General features: G+C 49.7%; 1 protein-coding gene and 1 long non-coding RNA gene across 2 annotated transcripts; both read left to right on the top strand.

Annotated features, from left to right (window-relative positions):
• Positions 1-1,447: 1,447 nt before the first annotated feature.
• On the top strand, positions 1,448-3,145 carry LOC131506276 (sperm-associated antigen 11A-like). The gene is made up of 2 exons (XM_058719736.1): positions 1,448-1,502; positions 2,955-3,145. Exons 1-2 carry the CDS (start codon positions 1,448-1,450, stop codon positions 3,143-3,145), a joined length of 246 nt encoding a protein of 81 aa, XP_058575719.1.
• Positions 3,146-15,729: 12,584 nt separating this feature from the next.
• On the top strand, positions 15,730-17,592 carry LOC131506340 (uncharacterized). The gene is made up of 2 exons (XR_009258882.1): positions 15,730-15,907; positions 16,622-17,592. It is a non-coding gene; the product is annotated as an uncharacterized LOC131506340 (long non-coding RNA).
• Positions 17,593-20,045: the final 2,453 nt, after the last annotated feature.

Raw genomic sequence — 20,045 nt, 5'->3', positions numbered from 1 at the left:
TTCAGGTCATGGTCTTGTGGTTGGTGAGTTCAAGCACCACGTCAGGCTCTGTGCCGACAGCTACCTGGAGCCTGCTTCGGATTCTGTGTCTCCCTCTCTCTCTGCCCCTCCCCCATTCACACTCTATCTTTCTCTTTCTCTTTCTCTTTCAAAAATCAATAAACATTCAAAAAAGTTTTTTTTTAAATGTTGAGGATTCCAAAAAGCATTAAAAAGAAAAAAAGAATTAGTAGCTGCGGTAACTGGACATTTTAGCATCATCAGTTACAAAAAGCTGTGTGGAGAGCTGTCCTTCAGGGCCGCCTCTAATGCCATCCTCCTTATAAAGACTCCCCTCAGGTGAGGCACAGCTTCCCCGCACAGGCCAGTATAGCCATCGGCAGCGGGGGGAGTCCCTGTGTCTCCTGCTAGGCTGCCCCCTCTTTTTTTTTAAGTTTGTTTGAGAGAGAGAGAGAGAGAGAGAGAGAGAGAGAGAAAGGGGAGGAGGGAGGGGCAGAGAGAGAAAGACGGAGAGAGAGAATCCCAGGCAGGCCCCGTGCTGTTGGTCCACAGCCACAGCCCGATGCGGGGCTGGAACTCACCAACCTTGAGATCATGACCCGAGCCTGTATCAAGAGTCGGATGCTTAACCGACTGAGCCACCCGGGTGCCCCTAGGATGCTTGCTCTTCAAGTCAAGACAGCTTCGCGGAATGAGAAAAGAGTCTACCCTCTTTACCCAGGGTAGACAACTTCATGACTTTTAACACATCAGTTAGACTTGCCCCATTTAAAACAACAATACCGTACGTGGTATCTGGCTTAATTTTTTTCATTCAGCACGTTTGTGAGGCACATCCATGTTGTAATCATCTGTGGCTGTTGTATGCTCATCGCTGTGAGGGAATGCAGTATTTGCTTTATTACTGCGCTGTAATACACTATTTGGGTTGTCTTCTGTCGACAGTTGCAATGACGAGGCTACACTGAACGTTCTCGTACGTGTCTCTCGGTGCACACAGGGCTGCGTCTGTTGGGGATACGCCTGGGAGTGCATTCGTGTGTCCAACTCACGCGTCCATACCGCCCAGACAAAAGCTTCTCAAAGGCAAGAAACGTGTTCGCACATCCCCACCTCTGTCACCCGGCGCAGCACCTGCTGCCTAGTAACCGCTCGCCACTCGTGATTCTCTTTCCAGGGCACCCTCGGTGTACCAGGTCATTGGTCAAGCCCCGCTTCTCCCAATACCAAGAAGCCTGTCTATTTTTAGGCAGAAAGGAAGAGTATCCAGTACCCTCTGCCCACAGCTTTACTCAGTAGACCAGATAAATGTGCTCATTCCTGATAAGCATTGTTCCCCCAAACCTATAAATGTCCCATTTTTGTGTCCTCTCCCCTCCACTCCACTGTTTCATCGGCTTTGCTTTCCTGCAGAGGAGAGGTGGGAGAGCCGAGGGAACCTCAGAACATGAAGGTCCTCTTTCTTTTTGCTGTTCTCTTCTATCTGGTCCAAGTTAACTCAGGTAAATGTCTCCTGGCCAGTGCAGAAGGCTGCTCCAGGGTAGTAGAGAGGACCAGGGAAGGTAGGGCAGGAATCCCATGGATGAGTGTCCGTGTGGAGGGCTGGTGTGTCGGTGGGTTGTTAATGGGTGCAGGTGCGCCCCCTGGGGCTCAGCTCTGGATGTTTGGATCCTCCCTGTACAATACGGGTCCTATCACACAAGACAAAGGGGCACGTTTGCTCTGATACGAACTGGAAGCATTCACTGCAGTCTGGGGAAGGTTTCCAGAAGGAAATGACAGCCACATGAATTCACAGCTGGAAGGGACTGTGGATCTTCCGTGGCAGGACTGCACTCCACAGGGAGGGGAAAGTGAGCACCCAGGAAAGCCACAGAGTGTGGCTGTGCCCTCACCAGCTACGGTCTGGGCCGTCACTCACACCCATGCCAGTGTCCCTCCTGCTTCCCCAGGGCCTGTTTTCCATGACGACACTGACACAGAGCTGGTCAAGCACACACTCCTGGGAGAAATAATCAGTTACTGGAGCAGGTGAGACTAGAATGCACATCTCCAGCTCCCTAGGCTCATGGTTCTTCTAACCTTCACTGATGTGGGGCCCCTCTCTTCACCACGACAGAGCTGAGGCGACACAGGGTCGTCGGGTGGGCCCCCATTGTTGCTGAGATATTGCACCAGGCTGATTTGTAAATCGTACAACACTGTGGGCATGTTGTGGGTTTTGTTTGGTTTTTTTAGTCATGACAAGTAGTATCTAATGAGAACTTTCCTTCAACCACTCATTCCCAAATAAGAAGTGCTTCCTTTTTTTTTTTTTATTGAGATACAATTGATACGTGATGAGATACGAGTTTCGGGTGTACAGTACAATGAGTCCTTGTTTATATATGTTGTGAAATGACCACCGCCAGAAGCCTAGTTAACATCCCTCACCACACACACTTACAATTTGTTTTTCTTGTGACAAAGAGAAAAAACTTTCCATACGGGGTGGTGGTGCTTGATGTACAAGTTCACAAGTCGTGGTGAAGAAAAAGGCTTTTTTTCCTTTTTATCATTGGAAAATACGAAACTAAAAACGGGGCCACAAGCTGAGCATCAGAACTATTCTGCTCTTCCGAGAGGCCAAGACCCATGCCTCCATTATTCCACTCTGTTTTCTGAAGCTTCCTTTCCTTTCTCCGAATGTGCTACTCCTATCTGTCACCAGGAAGCTTGAGAGCCCTTTTATAAGAATAGAGGATAAAACACCCACCCTCCTGGAAATATTCCGAGGTGTAGGTAGACTGTTCCTGTTTTAAAGCTAAGAAACCAAAACTCCATTAAACTGCCATTTGTCCAAAGACACTTCACTTTGGAAAAATACAGTAAATATTCAGGGTTGGGCTGTGGGCTGGGGTCTTCTTTTATTCTCTGGCTTATATGAATTCTATGTCTATTCTATTTACCACTAGGGGATATTCCACCTGGAATTAGAGATGTTATCTGCCTTACACAACACAGAACCTGCAGACTTTTTTTCTGCCATTTTGGTGAGAAAAAGGCCGAGATCTGCTCCAATCCCTGGAACAGGTGCTGTGTACCAAGTACAGAGGCAGAAATAAGTAATAAACTGGAGACGGTTGGCAAAAAAAGAGAACCCTGAGACCTCATGTGTCAGCTTCTGGAAGGCAGGAGGGCTCTTGAAGTATCTCAAGGGCTCAGAAGAATGTGTGGCTTATCGAAGGTGCTCAATAAAAGTTTGTTGAATGAATCCAGCAGCAAGGGTGAAGGTCTGATAAAAGAATTTTCCTAAAATCTTGTCCACTTTACCTTCTTTTGTTTTTTTCTTAAAGAGTCTCAGAAATTTGTCCTAGCATACCTCCTGCTTCTCTTCCCGGGAGTGTCTCTCACTGACCCACAGACAAGGGTGAACCAGAAACCATGCTCCAAACTGATCTCATCCTCAGAGGGACAGGAATGCAGTCAACCTACTGGCCTCTTTCCCACCAAAGGCCATGTGCCTTCTCATCAAACCCAGCACCTGCCTCAACTTACATATTCCCAGGCCCTGACAAGCCGCATCCCCTTCTCCTAACCTCAAGTAATAATCACAACAGGTGATATGTAAATAGGAGTTTAGTTTGCAAGAACTAAACTCAACACTTATCCTTAGGTTATCCCACTTGATTAACCAACAACCTTACGGAGTTATGTATGAGCAGCTCCATTTGGGGGATGGAAGGGAAATGAAAGCCAGAAGGTTAAGCAGATTGCCCAGGTCGGCATTTCCTAAGAGGGATTCTGACATGCCCAGCCCAGCAAACGCTCACTGCGCCGTGTTACTTCTAAAGAACCTATTTCTGAGCACCTGTGGCAAGGTAGAGCTTCTGTCCACGAAGATTCCTACAACTCACAGCCCTTCGCTCTTCTCTGGATCCTGCTCACACGCGTTGTCTATTCCACATCTCTGAGCCAGCCATCCCAAGAGTAGTGACTATTAATTACACGCAGGAAATGTCAGAAGATAATAAAGACAAATGTGCTGGTGTAGGAGACCCTGTGCCAAGCTTTTCCAGACTAATAGCTTAACAAGTTCCCTTGTTTGGGATTTCCTGCTCACAGCCTGAATCCAGTCTGCTCATGAATACACAGAACTTGAAGAGTTGCCTGGAAAATAAACTTAGGGGTTCCTGTCTCGATTCCCCGGTCAAGTTCCCACGAACATTTCATGGGAAATGAAATGTTCGGGCCTCTCCCCAGGCTCTTCTAAACTCATCAGACAGACTTGTAGGAACCTCTCTTGACTACAGGCATCTCTTGAATCAGGGGGGACTGCAGCCCCCTTTCTCCCCAGGGGGCTGAGGACCTTTCCCAGGCCTGGTGTCAATGCCTGCCTAGGAAGGATGTGGACTCCACAGTTAGATTTTGCTCCCGTGAAACACAGCAAAGCTTCATGCTTCAGAAGACGCACTCTGCCAAGAGCACCATCACTCTGTGCCCAAAACTTGGCCACCAGAGAGCACCCAAATAATAAATACATAAATGAAGGAATGGGCCATTGCCCAGAACACTGGGGAACTGGGGTCTGGTTCCACCCCACACACTGAGCAAGTACCATTAGCCAGCTAGTTTCTTTTCTTGGTCTCCTTTCCCTCAAAAATAAAATAAAGGAGCTGCCATAGACCTCTGAGACCCCATCACATCTCACCCCTGTCTGAGGGTAGAATTGTTACTTCACCCATGATCCTGGGGTGCGGGGTCTCCATCAAGTGAAGCAAGGACAGAGGACCCACCTCCCCTAACTTCCTCTGCAGTATTGTCACCGCAGAGCCTGATGGGAACCCACAGACGAGTCCAGGACTGGCCAGCAGGGGGGTTGCCCAAAGCCCTAAACCGGGCTGTTAACATTTTCTCCGCGGTACTTTTTGAAATTTCCCAGTTGTACACGCTCCTAAAGAGCTCTGGAATCGTTCTAAGATGATGTGAACCCCCACCAAACGCTATTTCGCAAAGCCAGAACCGGCCTTGGCAAGGCGGGCAGCCTGTCGATACCAGGACTGACCGCTAGAGGGCGCGCCGCGGCCCTCAAGGCGAGAGCAAACCCGGTTTTGATCAGGGGTCTGAGCTGCACCAACAAAGCAGCAGGTGGGAATCCAACCCGGGCTGAGAACAAAGGGAGCCTGGATTACCAACGCTTCTAGCCTGCATTTCTTGGCATTAAGTAATTATAGTGCCTCATGCATTTCTGCCCTAGAGTGCCACTGCAGGTCTGTGGGAGGCCTGCTCCGAGACTGCCTCCCCCAGGGTTTATAGGAGCCACTCGGGTAGGATTGTAAGTGCACATACAAATAGAAAGGGGTGCTGGACTTCACTGCATCCTGCCTCTGGGTCCCAGATCTATTGCAACCTGGGGATTCACTTGCCCCGGCCTTGCTCTGAGGCACCTGCATCACACAGCCAGGGGCAGCCTGGAGGAGGTGTGGGCAGACCCAAGACGTTGGTATGCCTTTTCTCTTGGTGAAACTGGTGTTGGAAGCATGAACCCTCTACCCACACAAGGGGGAACTGAGTTTCCTGGTGGTTGGGGGCCCCAGGGAGCCAGCGGAAGGCAGAGGAACCAGCCTGTGTTGAACAGGGTCCAGTGTTTTATACTTGGCAGTTTTTTTGGGTTTTTTTGTTTTTGTTTTTTTTTTTTTGAGAGGGGAGAGAGAGAGTGTGAGCAGGGTAGGGGGAGGGAGGGGGTGGGAGAGAGAGGGAGAGAGGGAGAGAAGGAGAGGGAGGGAGGGGGAGAGAGAGAGAGAGAGAGAGAGAGAGAGAGAGAGAGAGAGAGTCTTAAGCAGGCTCCACGCCCGGCACAGAGCCTGGAGAAATGAATCCACGTGTCCAACACAGGTCATCTTCTGTCCGCTGCCACCATCCTTTCTGATCCATGGGCTGAACGTGGGGCCACCAGGGGACCTGGACACCCACTGTGTTGCCACACCCTCTTCAGAGCCTGAAGTCTGCATCCTTGTCTCTTTTATCACCCCCCCCCCCCCCGAGCTTGGTTTAGTCCAAGATATAGGCAGACTCTGAGCTCACCTCCTCCATGGAACACACCAAATTAATGTTGGGACCCGGAACAGATCCTTCTGCCTTGGGCACAGAAAAAAAAATAAAAAAGAAGAAGGAGGAGAAGGAGGAGAAGGAGGAGAAGGAGAAGGAGAAGGAGGAGAAGGAGAGGAAGAGGAAGAGGAGGAAGCAGCAGCAGCAGCAGCCATGGTTTAAAAGGGCAACTAGCAGGGCCCCTGGGTGGCTCAGTCAGTTAAGCAGCCCATTCTTGATTTCGGCTCACGTTATGATCTCACAGTTTGTGAGTTCGAGCCCCATGTGGGGCTCTGTGCTGACAGCGTGGAGCCTGCTTGGAATTCTGTCTCCTCCTCTCTCTACCCCTCCCCAGCTCACTCTCTCTCTCTCTCAAAATAAATAAATAGACATTAAAAAAAAAAAAGAGCCACTAGCATAGAAAAGCACTAGAACTCTGCCAAGCAGTGCAGATGAGCTGCAGAGAAAGGTGAGAGGATTGTCTTATCACTACCTCTGGAGGTGAGAGACTGCCACCAGGTCTTGTGCTGTGACGTTACCATGCAGGGGGCGATGGACATGCAAATGTCATTAAAAGTTTCTCAGACCAAACCCCCCACCCTCCCCCTGGGCAGAGTCAGGCAGCACAGCTCCTACGGAGTGATTATCTACCATCCAAATATCACCTCCAGGGGAGGCACTGCAACATAAAGGATGGAAACAAACAAGAACATCCTTTAAAATAGCCCTTTTGGTGGGGCGCCTGGGTGGCTCAGTCGGTTAAGCGTCCGACTTCGGCTCAGGTCACGATCTCATGGTCCGTGAGTCCGAGCCCCGCGTCAGGCTCTGGGCTGATGGCTCGGAGCCTGCTTCCGATTCTGTGTCTCCCTCTCTCTCTGCCCCTTCCCCGTTCATGCTCTGTCTCTCTCTGTCTCAAAAATAAAATAAACGTTAAAAAAAGAAAAATTTTAAAATAGCCCTTTTGGAAAGCCACAGGCCATACAGTTAAACAATAGTGTTGCAATAGCTCAACATATTAACATTCCTCTTTGGGGACTGCCTCAGAAATCCTCCTCCAAAAAAAACTCAGAAAGAATCCAGTGCAGCACAATCATGAACTGAAGCAGCCAAGGAAACCCAAACCCCAGGGTTGGGGGGTGTCAGAAACCAGCCCATGGTCCTGGGCTCCGTCCCTCACTGCCGGAGAAGGAAGCATCCGCCAGACTCAGACGCCCTGAAAGGCAGGCACGTCTACAAAGCCACCGGTGCTCAACACGGCCGGACACCAGGTGAACCTGTGCTTTCCAGGCTTCCTCCTCGTGGGACACCCGGTACGCAGTACCTGCGGGTTATTCCCTAGATGACGACACAGGAGACCATCACGGGTCTCACCTACAGGAAACACGTGCCTGCCCCAGCTAAGTCTGAGAATTCACCCAGGGGAGGGGCCCGTCTGGGAGGTGGAGATCACTCACGGCGGTCACCCAGACGAGGCCTCTGGGAGGGTACATAGAGCATCAGCTTGGGGCCTGGGGCATGCACAACTCCGGCTAGGTCTGCCTGGGATCCAGGTCCAGAACTCTAGTGCTAAATGCCAAGGAAGCCAGGTTCGTTCTCAAGGTCGGCCTGGCAGCACTTGGTGCTGGGTGCTCCCCGGGCTCCAGCTCCTGTGCTAAGTGCTTCACATGCTCTATCTCTGTTCATCTACCAGCAGGCTTCAGTGTGTTCATCAAACAGATGAGACGCTTACAGCTCAGAGGTGTGAAGCTACTCACCCAGAGCCACACAGCTCTAAGGGAGGAGGTTCTGCTCAGATCTGCCCGGGAGGCAGCAGGAGGAGGTAAATGCACCCCACTTGAAGGTCTTGCCTGAGGTCATGTAGCAAGTTGATGACGGGTTGATGGTGACCCTTTCCCCGCCCATTTTATAGGACGGAGGAAAGGATATCCTATAAAATATAGAGGAAGCAGCGTCCACACACAGTGCCCTTCTAGGGCTCCCTAACTTAATAAATAGTTGTGAGGATCAGGGTGGCCGTAGCAGTGACAGCAGAAGACCACGCGTTACCAAGGGCCTTTTAGAGTCGACCCTCGAGATTACCCGGGTTTTACAGAGGAAGAAACGGAAACTCGCCTGAGTGAAGACAACAGCCCAAGACCACACAGCTAGCGACGGGGCGGGAAGGGACGGCAGCCCCTGCCTTGTCTCCTGCCCTTGGGGTGACTGTGAGGAAGGAGTCCAGGGCTCTGCCCGGGCTCCCGTATCTCTAGACGCGGGTAGAGGAGGAAGTGAGTCCCGGGCTTGACCCTGAACCGCCTCCCGCTCCCTGTCCCGTGGTAGCAGGAGGGCCCTCACCCTTCCACCCGAGCCCGGGGGGAGGTTCGAATCCGGTGTTCGTGGCTCTCCGCTTGGACCCCTGAACGGCGCTAGAGACGCGGAGACTGTGGCTCGAGCCGGCAGCAGAGGCCGTCGGAGGCCTTCTCTTACCTTGGGACCCCACGGGTGTGGGTGTCCGCTCTGAAGCTGGAGCAGTGCAGGGGGAGGGTGGGGCTGATCACAAGGACCACCCGCCAGGGCAGCCCAGGCAGGGCTGCAGCTCTAGGGCGCCACCTGGCGGGTGGGAGGGGCCAGCCAGGTGAGCAGGGGGATGGGGCCTCCCACAACTCCGGAAGCAGAGGGAAGGCAGTGACAGGAAATGACAGGAATTGAATGAGAGAAGGTGTCCGGCGCACGGGGAGGAAGGAAACGGAGGATGGACCCACCTCGTGGCCTCTGGAAGGCGGACTGGACCAGCCCGTCCTGGAAGGTGGGGCGGGCTCAGGGGCGCTGTCCCCATTCCCGCATCCAGCCGGCTCCTTCCCTGCGGCACAGGTGGGCCACCGGCTACCCAGGACCCTCAGGCTCCCACAGGGTGGCCCCCTGAAGGCAGGCGGATTGCTGGAGCTGACGAAGTCCTGGAAGACTCTCCCTCATGGCTGTGCTTCCCCGTCCTTCTTGCTCTAATGAGCAGCTGCCCCTCTCCACCATCCTCTGCAGGTGAGCCAAGCCCGCAGGTGCCAGCAGGACCGGGAGGAGTGGCGGCAGGGTAACCGAGGCACCAGGGATGCGAATTCACACGGTGCCCGGTGCCCGCGAGCAGAGGCCAAGCCCTTTCCCAGCAGGCGGGGCCACGCGGGGAGGCGGGGAGGCTGGTGCCCGCCCAGAGCTCTGGGAATTCCCACCCGCCTGACCCACCGGGGGCAGAGTCACGGTGACTCACACACCCAGGTGTTCCGGGTGATGCTTCATGCTGGGTGTGGGGCCTGTCACAGGTGAGCTTGACTGAAGGAGCTGGAAAAGCCGCATATTTCACTTGATTCTTGTCACTGTCTTGCCCCAGGGAGGGCTGTGCAGATGGCCAGCAGTCACCAGGCGAGGTCTGTCCCTAAGGCAGGTGGGTGTCCGCACCCGCAAGAGATCATCTTGCTCTAGAGCTGTGCTTCCCAGCGCTGTGTCGGCAGCTTTTCAGACTTACTCACTGTGCCCCGGGCGCCCCCGGGAGCTGACTGGATCCCTGGCTGTTTCTGTGAAGCGACTGAGTGAAACCATTGTGCATTCAGAGCCGGGACCACCGCGGCCTCAAGCACGGGGGTCACGGCCGAGCCCTCCCAGCACACAGCTCTTCTGTGGCACGTGGCCCCTGCTGCCATCACCTGCACGCAGTAGGTGATGTCCCCTCTCTACAGGCACACAGAGAGGGGTGGTCGTGGACCCAAGGACCCTCCCCTTCACTGACGGTCCTGCAAACTCCCTAACACTCTCACACAGGATTTTTTACTGATGTTTCTGGAAATCTTACCAGCGAAGGGCAAAAAATTAAAGTCTGGCAAATGAATGTTTTCCCCAGATTCCAGAAGGAAAGTCCCTCTGCTTAGATCCTTTAAAGAGCTGGTCCTTCCCCAGTGTGTTCTTCCCTTTCCAGCCTCAGTATCCTGCACCCAGGATGTCCTCCTTCAGCCCACCCTCATGCTCGCCTACAAGCCTACCTGCTCTCCACCCATCACCTCCTTCCATTCACTGAACACGCTGGAGCCACGCCCCAGCCCCCACCCCGGGCAGCCGGATGACAACCTGGAGTGTCCGGGAAGCTGGGAGGGGCTGGGATTTCCAGGGATGGTGTGGGTGGTCCCACACCTCAGGCTTGCTTCGTGTGCACCCGCAGGGTGAGAGCTCACAAGCTATCTCCTGGGATCCTGAACCAGTTAGATGGAATATCTGTGCAGGTCCCCAGGACGGGTGTGAGGTTTTGACGACAGTGCGGCCTTCACTCAGAGTGAGGAAGGAAATAGTTCCCTAATTGCTAAGATGTTTCTCATTTCCAGAAGAGTCAGGAACTCGTTGTTCAACAAAGGAGCATTTGGTTTCTGTCCTGAGGCTTGCTGGGATCCTGAAGGAGCACCACCACTCCCTTTGTGTCCCAGGAGGTAAAGCTAGATTCTTCCAGTGAAGATCCAATCAAATGGTCATGTCTTCCTGGAGCAGGTGAGGACAGTGGGCTGGAGAAGTTGGGAACTTCAAGAACAGCAAATAAAGTAGGGGATAGGAAAATGGTCAGCCGTCCAGCTTACTTGCCCATGTGGAAATAAAAATAGAAATAGGTTTCTCACACTAGAGAAAGAGATTTTCTCTTTGAAAGAGACTGTTTCCAAAGGATGAAGAAATGCCAATAACCATCTGTGAGCTCATACTTGTGTGCCAGATGGATAGAGCTGGAGGGATAAAAAAGAGAAGGTTGATTCATATCTCTGTTACATTATTCTTCATGAATCTTCCATGGATGTATCACTACAGAGCTATGTGGCCAGGTTTTTTGACAGAAGCAGGGCTGGGTGTTCTGGTCATACTGTCCCACGATAACCTTGGAGGCACCTGATGGCCGAAGAGGAAGGGTTTCCTGCCAGAAAATCCCCCTAGCTGGCTATAGGGGGTGGTCCTAAGAGTTAGAAACACCACAGCCTGTCAGGAAGAGACCTCTGATATGGAGAGACCCTGAGACACAAGACCACTGCATTGCCCTCAAAAGCAGAGGTAGAGAAACCACCAGGCAGGACAGACACACAGTGATAAAAACCAAGAACACGGTAAGAGACAGATAATGGCAGACACAAGAACTCAGAGACAGAGATAAGAAGATGCAGAGATGGGGCGCCTGGGTGGCGCAGTCGGTTAAGCGGCCGACTTCAGCCAGGTCACGATCTCGCGTCTGTGAGTTCGAGCCCCGCGTCGGGCTCTGTGCTGACGGCTCGGAGCCTGGAGCCTGTTTCCAATTCTGTGTCTCCCTCTCTCTCTGCCCCTCCCCAGTTCATGCTCTGTGTCTCTCTGTCCCAAAAATAAATAAAAAACATTGAAAAAAAATAAAAAATAAAAAAAAAGAAGATGCAGAGAGCCCTCTCTCTCTGCCCCTCCCCTGTTCACGCTCTGTCTCTCTCTGTCTCAAAAATAAATAAATGTTAAAAAAAAAATTTTAAAGAAGAGGCAGAGAGAAAGTGAGAGCAAAGCAGAGGACTGAACTCAATCCTCAGAAACAGGGAAAAGAGATGAGGAAAAGATACAGGTGTTAGGGGACGGTATTAGGAAAACAGACAATTCCAGTTAGGCTGAAATGAAGGGTATTATCAGGGTACTCGTAATCGTTTTTGCTGGTTGAGAAAACGGGTGGCTTTGCAGTGGGTCTGCAGGCTGATACTTGGAGCGTCCACATCTCCCTGGGAAGAGGCCAATATTAACAGTCAGTAAAGTGATACTTTTAATAGAAACTTCAGGCAACCAAACAAGGCAGCCTGTGACACTGAGCACCAATTCTCTTGAAGAAAATCTAGTTCCAAAGAGGCTACAGAACCAACTGGACAGAAGCAAATGTCGCCTCTTCGGAAAGCAGTGCACGCCTTCCTGCCCCCACCCCCCCTCCGCCCCAGGGGCCTCTCCTGTTCATTATGAACACAATGGGCAGGTGGTCCCCAAATATCAGTCTCCAGGAGAGTTAAAATCCAGGCCATCATCAAAGTTACTTTTCTAAAATACATACTGTGTGTGAAACCATCTAGATATTTTTGTTAATTCCCCTCCCCCTCTCCCCCACCGTTTTTATAGTTTGTTGTTGGGTGGACAAGTTCCGTAGCTGGGTGTGCAGGTCTGAGCAGGTGTCGTGAGCTATGCGTATGTGTGCATAAGTAGCGTGCTAAAGCCAAGAGCTGGCCCCAGGCCAGAGTGTTTCTTAAAGCATATATCTTGTGAAATGCTTAAAACAAAACACAAATATGATAAGTTTTGAGTCATGGTAGTTCAAATCAGAGGGCACATACATCCATGTCTTAGACTGTTTTTCCTGAGCTGGTAATGCCTTGCACTCGAAAGAATGAGAATCCAAACGCAGGCAATATAGAAAAACAGAAACCATGGGTACAGCAACCGTGAGAGGGTGGAGAGGGAGGGGGCGGATGGAGAAAAGGAACGAGAATCAAGGGGTCACAGAGATTGTGTCAGAGATGAGTTCCACCAGGTAAGAAGGGGTAGTGAGGCCCTGCACGCAGTAGAAAAAGGGAACACTTTTCCAGGCCTTATGTATATGGAACTGAGGAAATGTAAGACAAGTGTAGCTTCTATCTGAGCTAGAGAGAATTCTGTGTGTGTGTGTGTGTGTGTGTGTGTGCGTGTGTGCGTGCATGCGTGCGTGCACACGAGTGTGCATGGGAGTATGCAAAGTGTGTTTTTCTGTAAAGGTTGTGGGAGGGAGGTGAGGTCTTCCAGATGTGTGGCAGAGAGAGGGAAGAACCCAGGCTTTGTTGCAAAGCACTGGTACCGCCTGTCCAGGCTCTAAGCTGGGGCTTTTGCGAGGTCCATACAGCAGAACTTGCGGGTACAGACTATAACACAGCATTTCACAAAGGGCACAGGGAGGCAAAAAAGGGCCAGTGTCCTTGACTCAAAACATAACCGAAGAGGGGCGCCTGGGTGGCACAGTCGGTTAAGCGTCCGACTTCAGCCAGGTCACGATCTCGCGGTCCGTGAGTTCGAGCCCCGCGTCAGGCTCTGGGCTGATGGCTCGGAGCCTGGAGCCTGTTTCCGATTCTGTGTCTCCCTCTCTCTCTGCCCCTCCCCCGTTCATGCTCTGTCTCTCTCTGTCCCAAAAATAAATAAAAAACGTTGGAAAAAAAAAATTAAAAAAAAAAAAAAAACATAACCGAAGGTAAAAGAAGACCTTTGCTCTGTTATAGGAAACATCTCAAGGCAAGCTCAGACATAACTTAAGTGACTCCTTAAAGCCCATCCAAGCCGGGCATTTTGAAGAGGTGAGACAGGCCAGTGAAAGATAATGAATGCAGGTTCTGATTTAGGGGGCTTGTATTCTGCATAAAGGGGCAAGAGATCTTTGGATACACCTTGATGTTCCCATGTAGCATTGTGGGCCCTAGTGGTTACATCATCGAATTTCTCTGGAGAAGTCAGGGATATGGATTTTTATACAGAATCTTTACTCCTTTACATGTTGACAATTAATCGTCAGAACAAGTTGGGAGACTGTATTTCACCCATGGGTTTCCAATTCATTCGATGCAGATATCACTGTGACTCAGTTCAATGAGCTATGAAGATTTAGACTTGCAATAACCTCAGAAATTCATGACTCCCATGCCCTTGGCAGGCAGAGGGGAAGTGGAGGGTCCAGATGGGTAAACAGCTAACCTAAACTTGCACAAAGCCTGGCACCAGAGCACAGGTCTCCAAAGTCTTGTATTGTTTATACTGTACCGCACGGTAGTAGTTATCCATTGCACAACGAGCTCCTCACTGGGTTGGCCAAAAGTTTCCCTCAGTTTCCTGCCAAATGGGCCTCTCTGTAGGGCAGCTGTAAATATGGCACCTGGCTTCCCTCAAAGTCAGAGAGAAGAGGGCACCCCAAATTCAATCCACAGTCTTTTTATAACCTGATCCCAGAAGTGGCATCCATCACTACTGCCTTATTCTGTGTGTTAGAAATGAGTCAACAAGGACAACCCACAAGGAAAGGGAAAGGATGACACAAGAGCATGAATTCTAGAAGGTAGGGAGGATTAGGGGCCTGCTGAGAGGCTGCCCACACCCTCATTGTCTCCCAAACGCATGCCAGGGGTCCACAAGCCATGGCCCACTGGCTAAATCCAGCTGCTACCTACCTGTTTTTGGAAATAAAGTTTTATTGGAACAAAGCCGCGCCCATCTGTTCGCATGTTGCTTATGGTGGCTTTTGCCCCACACCTGCAGAGCTGAGCAACTACCATAGAAACTGTATGATCAGCAAAACCTAATATTTTTTTTGTACTTTATAGCCCTTCACAGAAAAAGTTTTCTGTTTCCTAGTGTATGCAAGCATAAAACCTTTTTTTAAATATGGAAGAAGAGATTGATAGATGCCAACGTCATCATTAGCTTGAATTTCTCTCGATGCCCTGGCATCGTAAATGCCGCGGTGAACACTTCCACGAGGCACTTATCTGGGAATTCTCCAAACAGAAGCAGTCCTGTAGTCTGGGTCAAGCAGATGTGAAGTATGGCTTCCGTCACCCGGTCCTGTGGCATTCTTTTCCACCCCATGTATCAGCATACACCTTTCCATTGGAAAACCCCCTCATGAAACCTTTGGCCAAAAACACGGATATAAAACATAGTTATGTGTAAGTGCTGAATCACTAAACTGTACACCCGAAACTAACATTACGCTGTGTGTTAACCAACTGGAATTGGTGTGTTAACCAACCAACTTGAAAAACTCAAACAAACGTAGTGATAAGGACATCAAGTAGTAGAGTGGCATAGTCATAATTCAGCATAATCCGTGAACCTGACCGATTTGGGCTCCAAACTTGAATTTTACCAAGTTACTTCATTCCTCTTAGCCCCACTTTCCTTATCCTTAAAATCTAGATTGTAATACTGACCTCACACGTTTTTCTCACAGAAAGGCATGAAAGCACCAGTCACAGTGTTCAGCACAAATAACAGTTCGATAGATGCCAATCGTTATGTGTGAAAACATTTGATGGTTTCCCATCGCCTCTTGCAATAGTTGCTAATAGATTTATTTCAAGTATCAGTTGTGATTAAACAATAGTGACAGAAGTCCTATGTGGTTTTTTTCTTTTTTCTTTTATCTTTTATCTTTTTTTTTTTGTCAGCACAGAGCCTGACGTGGGGCTCGAACTCACAAAACCTGGAGATTATGACCTAAGCCAAAACCAAGAGTTAGACGCTTAACCAACTGAGACACCCAGGTGCCCCAGGAGTCCTATGTTTTTAAAAAAATTTCCGTGGGGTCCCATCTCTTGCCTTTGGGGACATCTCTTCCTCCACCCCAGCCCCCAACGCACTGAGGAGTTATAAGAGCCACCTACAACCTGAAAGTCCTTCCCGAGCCAGCGGCCAGCAGACCGTGTAGGCTGGTGGCAAGGGTTGCTATATGATGAGTTTTAACTGGGGCTGAGCATGAAATGCAGTGAAAGAATCTGATTAGAGTGTAAAAGTATAAACAGAAAGTAATGCATCATCCACACTGCATTCCATTTGGAAAGAAAATATTGCTGTCAGATGGTAGGAGGGTAGGGTAGAGTCTTACATATGAATGTTTGTGTACTTATTCCCTTCCTGATTTTGCCCTCAGGAGCCGGGAGACTCATCCCTCACCATGTTAGCTGTGATTTTAGACTCTGGGAAAGTCACACGGCACCACATCACTGCTCAGGCTCCAAATTCCTGAACGAGTTTCAACCTGCTAAAAGGGTCATCATCTCTAGAGCCTGGCTCTCTCTCCAGAACGCGTCTCCCTTAATTCTCTCTGCTCGCAACTCAGGTAAACAGTGGCACCGATCACACTTCATTCTATGTGGAACGAATTTCTTGAGATAGATGCCAGGAAGCAATAAATTAGGGAGCGATGGGTTGAGGGAATAGGAGGTCACGTGAACGTCGACCACCTGTTTGAGAAATTCGGTAATGAATGAAAGAAGAGGTAAGGTAATGGTTTAAGGAGAAAAGAAGGGTCAAATACAGGTTATTTTTAAATAAAGAATTGAGTGCAAGTGTGGACCATATGAAGGAGCCAGTGGAAAAGGAGAGGAAGAGAGTGGCATAAGAGAAAAAGGGTTTATGCAATAGTCTATGGCTAAAAGAGGTGGAATTCAGAGAACAGAGAAAGAAAGCACCACGGAAGAGAGAAACCCTTCCTCTTAAACAAGGTAGAGAAGCCAGAATAAGTGAAGATACAAAAATTCGAAGGAGAGTCTAGAACGTGGTGACCCGTTGAAGAGAGGATTGGTCCCCGTGTCCTTCTACCCCCGTACGTTGAAACACTTGGTGAAAGAGAGAATTAATTTGTAGAGCCCTGTATATGTCTTCTCCATTGTTTACTAAAAGCGTGCCCCCTGAACCATCTGGGTGTTTTCTTAGGCAGAAAGGATATCATCCAGTCATCTAAACTGCCAGGAGGAATATGAGCAAAACCCAAACAAAACAAGAACACGCGGCATCCATTCAGAAAACATATTTTTTTTCCCTTTGCTGGCAGGAGTCGATGTGGGAGCGTCCACAAGTGGGAAGAGCCCACCCATCAAGCCCCAGCCTGAACATAAGGTGAAGGTGCGTTCAGTGAGCCAGAGAACTTGCCTGCAGCGAACCTCCAGCACCACACGCAGGAGGTGCTGCAGGAGGGCTCACCTTTGGAGGCAACGTCACCTTCTGACTGTACTCTCCAGAGACATCCCACCACACCACACAGTGCCTCTCATCTTTCCCGTTTTCTTCCTGTAATATTCTCAGACAGAGTCAGGTAAACCTGACACTCACTCGCAGGAATTTCCATAGAGCCCCTGGGCAGAGAAAAGAAGCAGTGCTCTGCTGAGACCTTCCTCTGGACTGCATCTGGTTTCTCGAGAACCACTCTGTCACTGGGGTGTAGAGGAGCAAGGGACCTGGGGAAGGTCCCCTGGACATCAGGAGGCTCATCTCACAGTGGCTGAGCTCCCACAGCCATCACATGACACCATTTGCGAGTAGATGATGTAAATGGTTTCAACACCCAAGGTTTTTAGGGAGTCACCCCGGCCCATTGGCCCTATTGTATGCACGGCATTCTCCGCCTTTCCCCCCAGCCTTTATTGAAGGAGCTACGGGGTGGTCAGCACGTTTGAGACTTTAAATCTGAGATCTAGTCTTTCATGAATTCATGGCATGTCTGCCAAATCAAATGCAAAACTGTCCACAGGCACATCCACTTGACTTTGACCAGACTAGACTATTCACTGCTCCCTAAACTTGCTCTATGCTTTGCTGCCTCTGTGGTGGCTCCTGGGGAGAAGAGTTGTGTCTGAGTCTCTGCTCCAGCCCATGAACCCGATGGAGTCCTGTAACTCCCGGTGAGTCCCTCAGGCCCAACTCTTATCCCTTCTTTGCACACCTCCCCTTGCCTTTCTATCGATATCCCCCCTTTATTTCCTATAGTGGATGAAGTACAATATCAAATAAAGTGTTCACAATACAGGGGTGTTTGTAGGAAGCTACACAGTGTTTGTTCATGTCTGGGAAATGCAAAAATGCCAAGAAAACTTATTGGCTGAAGATGATACAAAATATTTGTCCACACCCAAGTGGTTTGGTGAAGACAAGTCAGTTAGCCTGTGTGAAATAAAGCCCGAGCTTCCCCTGGCCCACTTCCTGGTGGTGAGAAGTAGTTCTCTGACTTGGGTTTGGAGGGGAGACAGTAAAGCTGGAGGCAGAGCTCAGATGCCCTCAGGAGCTCTGCAAACGTATCAAGGCACAAAGCAGGGGAAATGAGACTTCATTCTAAGCTGACCTCCCTGGGGGCCTAAGTCACTGGCAAAACAAAGTACTTCCATGGATGGTCTCCAACTGGAGGCCTACAGTTTGCTAGCTTTCTGGAAGGAAAAGTAACCTATGGTCACATAGTTGGGAAAAGGTTTTATTTTTCCTGGTTCCGTGTTCACATTATTTTAGGATAATCAAGCTAAAATTGCAGCGATGAATTGGAATGCTAGAAACCACCTCACGTACACCTATTGTAAGGGTTAAATTGTAGTGTAGGGCTAATGCTTAGCTTGAAAAATAACAGCTTTGTTCTGACACTGAAGGTCAAAAGATAACAGCCTTGCTTTTACTCTTGTAAATCAGGCTTTACCAATGAAGGAAACAAAAGTTCAAAGAAAAGAGCATCAAAGGCAAGGTCAAGGAGATCCACTGGTTGTAACTTAGAGGCAGAAAGTCTAAAATAATCACCTCATTAGGCAACTGTTTCTAACTCACCTGGGAACTGTTTCTCTCTTTTGTTCCCAGGTAATGATAAAACGATGTGATTGGCTTTAAAAACTCTGTACTCCGGCTGTTCGGAGCGTCACTCTTTTTTTTTTTTTTTTAACGTTTATTTATTTTTGAGACAGAGAGAGACAGAGCATGAACGGGGAGAGGGTCAGAGAGAGGGAGACACAGAATCTGAAACGGAGCCTCACTCTTATCAGGAGTGTTGGTCTGATTGGTCGGCCTTGCCTCTCATTGTAATAAACTTTGTTGTGACTGTCACTGTGCCCGTAGCATTCTGTTTCAGGAGTAGTGTGGATGCAACACTATCATGGAAGCATACATGAACGTGAGAACTGTTAGGATGTCCTTGGAACCATAGTAGAGGGGACGGCCATCTTGCCAGCACAACCCAACAAAAAGCCCCTAGTAGCGTGCCAGAACGAATTGGAGGTCAACCAATCACCGAGCGACAGCGCGACCTGACACGAAAAAGGCCCACCTGGACCTAAACCTGAAACTGCTGCAGCTTAAAAACCCCACCCCACCACACCTGGGGGTGACTCCCCTGACTCCTCTCTCTCTCTCCCTGAGTCACGGAACCTCGCCCGAGACCTTAGTTCCCAAATAAAGCCTTTGACTGCTAAAATTTTTCAGCCTCTGACTCCTATCTTTACCCTGCCTTATGCCTGACCCTAACAAGAACGATCAAGAGACCACAACAAGTTGGCATCGACTCACAACCCCATACCACCATCTCAAAGATGCAATCTATGCTCAATCTTGAGATGTGGCTGAGGTATACAGAGCGCTGTGTATAGCAAAGCGTTATTCTCACTGGTGACAATACAGTAATATCACAAGGAGAGGAATTAACAGAACTTTAATATTGTATGGTTTAGAGCATGGACTATGAAGACCAACTAGACCAAGTCAAAGTCCAAGTAGAGACACTGAGATAAATGTAAGAATCTCAAATCGTGCGAATGTAATATAGATGGTTGGTCATAGAAGAGAGCTGAGAAGCCAAATGTATGATGAGTCACCTCAGTATTTGCAACAGTAGAAAGGCACTACTGTCCCTAGGGCCAGAGGGAACAAAGGAGGAAGGAGGTGATGTTCCCAAAGCCTGGATTATGGAGCACTCCACAGAGGCTGGGGTCAGGGTGGACCTGCCTGGTGGAAGCTGGGACCAGGGATGAAGTGCCCTCCCATCTTCTGCTAAAGCATCCCTTTGGCCAATCCATATGGTACGTGGAGGGCAGGAGTTCCTGGAAAATGTATGCAGTTCCCTGCAGTTCATAGTATGGCCGTTTACTACGTGGGTGGGTTGAGGCAAGTCAACCTACCTCTCTGTGCCTCAGTGTCCTCAACTGTAAGACTGGGATAATGCCTTTCTTTGCCTGTGTAACTTATCCAACAACGGTCATGACAAGATGAAAATGGCTATAAAGGACGGTGGCTGGCCCTCCATCTTAGACTGTGATAAGATAAAGAAAGGAGTGGATATTCTCGATTCCCTTGCTGGGAGCCCATGCCATAATCTTTAAGCTGCCTTAGTATTGCTAACCATCTTCTCATTGGTTATTCTTCCTGTGGGCCACATGGGTGATACTTGAGTCCTATGGTGACTTTCAGTCAATTTCACAGCATGAACTCAGAGGCCTTTCGCTGTGGACTAG

This window comes from Neofelis nebulosa, chromosome 3, assembly GCF_028018385.1.
Source record: "Neofelis nebulosa isolate mNeoNeb1 chromosome 3, mNeoNeb1.pri, whole genome shotgun sequence".
Taxonomy (NCBI): Eukaryota; Metazoa; Chordata; class Mammalia; order Carnivora; family Felidae; genus Neofelis; species Neofelis nebulosa.
Note: the sequence above shows the minus strand (reverse complement) of the source record. Positions and strands in the feature narration are given on the sequence as shown.